At 33.9% G+C, this 4,254-nt stretch overlaps 1 protein-coding gene across 11 annotated transcripts in view; it reads left to right on the top strand.

Moving 5' to 3' along the window:
• Positions 1–4,254, top strand: part of LOC106465101 (protein downstream neighbor of Son-like) — a 32,160-nt gene that overhangs the window by 25,455 nt on the left and 2,451 nt on the right. For 7 of the 11 annotated variants that reach the window (XM_022392940.1, XM_022392939.1, XM_022392935.1 and 4 more), the window contains exons 10-12: positions 950–1,078; positions 1,363–1,558; positions 3,478–4,093. In XM_022392940.1, coding sequence (XP_022248648.1) covers positions 950–1,078; positions 1,363–1,558; positions 3,478–3,831 — 679 coding nt within the window. In that variant the 3' untranslated portion in view covers positions 3,832–4,093. Of the gene's footprint in view, positions 1–949; positions 1,079–1,362; positions 1,559–3,477; positions 4,233–4,254 lie in introns of all 11 variants that reach the window. The other 4 variants (XM_022392936.1, XM_022392933.1, XM_022392938.1 and 1 more) reach the window with 3 other exon arrangements.

Here is a 4,254-nt window from a genome sequence, read left to right as displayed (position 1 = left end):
AGTCCTTCCTTCTTCAGGGATGAGTTACCCTAGTGATTTTATAAGATAGACCTTCCTTCTTCAGGGATGAGTTACCCTAGTGCTTTTATAAGGTAAACCTTCCTTCTTCAGGGATGAGTTACCCTAGTGCTTTTATAAGGTAAACCTTCCTTCTTCAGGGATGAGTTACCCTAGTGCTGTTATAAGGTAAACCTTCTTCTTCAGGGATGAGTTACCCTAGTGATTTTATAAGGTAAACCTTCCTTCTTCAGGGATGAGTTACCCTAGTGATTTTATAAGATAGATCTTTCTTCATGAATTACCCTAATGCTTTTGGAAGGGAATTTTCTGAAATCACTTGTTACTGGATTCATTGTTTTGTTCATAATACTGGTGTTATCAGTAGTTATTATATTGAATGAATTATACTTAAATTTCATATCTTTAAATAATTTTGGTTAGTTTGTTGAGAATCTTGTTTCAAAAGCGATGTTAACTTTTACTGATAAGTTTTGATTGGATTCAGTAAAATTTGTCTTTCGTATTTAAAACGTATGTTGAAATGTCGAAAATTATTTTGTTCATGTTGTAATGAATTTGAAAAAAGTTGTTACTTAAGCTGCCCAAATGTATAGCGTACTTTAGAAACAATTGTTCATGAAATTTTGAATGATTCAGATAAAGTATGTGTCTATAGAAATGTTTTAATGTGGTTGAATTTTCTTCCTATTTTAACCCACTGTTGCAGCCTCATATATATATATATGTATGCGTGTGTGTGCGCCTGTCTGTTTGTTGTGACATTTCTCTCAAAATTCTAATTTTTATTTATTGAATAAAATATTTTTTGGGAAAAATTCCCCAAAGAGATCTTTAAATTAAATCTCACTTGATCTCTAAAAACTGGATACATTTCATTACGTTGAGAGCCTGCACTTTGTAAAAGTGTGGTTTTGGTTCTTTAATGTAGAGGACTTGTGGAAAATAAAGATTCTGAACTTAAAGATCCAGAAAGTGATGAAGAACCTGTGACCTGGTTAGAAAGTCTTGGGCTTAGCCAACAAGATTTTCCTGCTCTGAATGCTCATAAAATAAAACTGTAACCTTTACGCTGGTTCATTCCTTTTTTTTTATTTTAGTTTCTTAGTTTTTAATATTGTGGATTTATTTACATTTTAACTTTGGATTTAGAAGGAAAATTAAAATTTCAACATTAGGTATAGGTTTATAATGTATGTTATGATTAGAAGATAGGCCCATGAAGGCTATTACAATACTTCTAAAGTTTACTATGTCAAACTTGTGTGAAATTGATGGTAGATTTCAGCCATTTCTATCTTTTAGAGTATTGAATCAATCAGGTTTACCTTAACAGTAATTCAGACAAAAGGAAAAGCATAAAAAAATTGACAGACGACCTCAATCCCTCGTCTGCGTGAGAGGGCCAGAAGTTCAAGCTCTTTTCAACTTTTTGTTAAATAGTAGGTCCTGTATTACCAACAGTGGTCCATTAGCTGGTATACCTCCAACTCTTCTTGCCCCCGTAGGATTCTTCGGAGCAACTCTTCGAAGCCTTAAGGTATGTTTCACACACTAACACTTGGACTTTGTGACTTTTTAAAGAAGACTATTTATTGAAAGTTATAAAATTGAGCGACTTGATGTGATATAAAACAAAGGAAGAATATAGCCATAGTGAAACACTTTAAATCCCATAAAGCTTACACTTATTCTGCAATATTTTATAAGTTTCCTGCACGTGTGACAGTCATTGAACAGTGACACCTAGCTATCACATAAACAATTGGCCAGCTTTTGTGTTCAGTCACCGATTTGTTTATTGCTGTAATGAGACTTCTGTAGGAATTCTAGCTTCTCTTAGGAAACTGTTGGTGGCCTGTAAATAAATTCTAACTCACGTAAGGATGTTTTGAGAAAAGTAAAGAATTTTGTTGTCGTGCCTTGCCATCTATCATTCTGCTAACGTTAATCCACTCACAAGTTACCTTCACCTGGAATACACTGAATGTCTTTGGTCTTTCACAGAATGAAACATGTATGATTACTATGTTTTAAACATAAACTTCTGATTCTTTCAAGGTGCTTGTTATTACCAAAAACAGACTTCAGAAACCTGTCAGGTTTCAACCAATTGAAGCACAAGTTGTCCTTTTTTAAAATTATTATAATGACATATCTTTAAAAAAGGTAACCATTTCTGTTGAACAAAGTGAGACTTTGGAACCGAGGTTCACAACCTGTTACTGCCAAGAAAGAAAACTAATTGTGCTCTTCACTTAGGGACTGGGTGTGTTATAAGAGTGATGGTCATCTCCTGCTATTCAGTCTGACAAGAACTGGCAATGGATAATATTGACTATCTGCCTTTCCTCTTGTATACCACTTAAATTAGGGGCAGTTAGATTTCCAATAGCTTCATGCAAATTTAGCAAATATTTTTTGTTGGTTTCTCAATTAACTTTGTCACAATTATCTTTTAACATTATATATCCTCATTCTTTCTTCAGACTTCTCATTATTAATTTTCCATCGTGTCTTTACATAATATATTCCTAATCTTTTCGTTAGCTTTACATTGTTAATTTTCAGTTTTGTTTCTATATTATAATTACCTCTGCCACTGAAGGTTATGTTTTCAACCGTGTGTGTGTGTGTGTTGGTCAGCAAGATTTCTTGTAAATAGCTGAATGGATTTGAGCAAAAGCTGATATACATTTTGATTATCACCTAAACTTAGAAGTGATAAGTTTTGAAGGGTCTAAGTCACAGAAATCCCTATCTGTTAACATGGAGACAGATTTTTCACATTGTTTTAGCTCTGTAATTCAGTTAAAACTGATTGGACTTTGATGAAACTTGGTGGACACATGTAGAATATTGTTCCTCATTGTCCTGCCAAAAATAGTTCGTGTTCGTTGGTAACAATGGACACATTTTGATATTTGTTGTGAGCCGATTACGATCAATGCTACATGGCGGAAGTATGCTCTCTACCGAGTGCCCCTATAGTTCCCGCTGTTTCTGCTAGCCTGACATTGTTATTTTTCTGTTTTCTTTCTATGTTATATATCCTTACTCTTTCTGTTAGCTTCTACTTTGATAAGTCTAAACTCAAAGTTGAAACATCATCAAAAAATGTTTTTCTAATTTCACAAAAAACGAGAAAAACACTTAAGTAGATATAAAAAAAAAAAAGAATAGCACATGCTGTATCTCATGAGTTAGGCATTGAAAATATTAAGAAAATAATAAAAGATACATTTCCAGAAACGCTTGGGGGAAATCCAATCAATTATTTATGTAAATAAATCAACTATATAGTATTTGGCTACTACAAGTAATGAATAATTTAAGTGATTTTTCAAAGTATAACTTTAAGTTACGTTTATATTTCAGTGTTACATTACTCCTTGATCTAAAAGAGAATATAATTTATTGTATCAAATCATGTTTGGATTTTAATGTTCACATCTTTAGGTCAGACAGAGCTGGATCAAACAAGGTACAAGTGACCTTCAGATGATTGAAATTTCTGGTCCTATTCTACCCAGTGCTTTACATGGCCTCTGTTCCCTCCTGCAATCCACTCAGGAAGAATTCTCAGCACACCTAGCAACTCACGAACTAACGATACCTTTCAATGGGGCTTTTTCAAGCTCCTCTAGGTCTGGGTCTTCTGGGCCACCACCGGTGTTTGCTACTGAAAGTTTAAGTGACTGTGGACTACCTTCTGATTTTCTAGAACTGATATGTTCTGAAAACCATCTCGCTGATGTGGTTGGTGTGAATGTTGTGAAGTTTGGAAAGGGGCTTTATACGTGGAATACCTGATACTGCTGTCGTTTATTAAAGCAAGAGGCTGATGTTGTTGAGGTTCACTGTTATAAAACACTCTCCATGCAATGTACAAATATATATATATACATAAATAACTAAAAATAAACGGTTTCGTTTTAAAGACAATTTCCAGATATTTTGTGAATGGAAAAAATAAAAAGACAATGTATTTAACATAAGCTATGAAACTGTCTTTTAGGTTTGTGTGTTAGTATCCCTGTCTTCAGGTTTGTGTGTTAGTATCCCTGTCTTCTAGGTTTGTGTGTTAGTATAACTATTCCAGGTTTGTGTGTTAGTATCCCTGTCTTCAGGTTTGTGTGTTAGTATCCCTGTCTTCTAGGTTAGTGTGTTAGTATAACTATTCCAGGTTTGTGTGTTAGTATCCCTGTCTTCAGGTTTGTGTGTTAGTATCCCTGT

Source organism: Limulus polyphemus, unplaced genomic scaffold, assembly GCF_000517525.1.
Source record: "Limulus polyphemus unplaced genomic scaffold, Limulus_polyphemus-2.1.2 Scaffold1835, whole genome shotgun sequence".
In the NCBI taxonomy this organism is placed as follows: domain Eukaryota; kingdom Metazoa; phylum Arthropoda; class Merostomata; order Xiphosura; family Limulidae; genus Limulus; species Limulus polyphemus.
The sequence above is the reverse complement of the archived record's forward strand: the minus strand, read 5'-3'. Positions and strand labels throughout refer to the sequence as shown.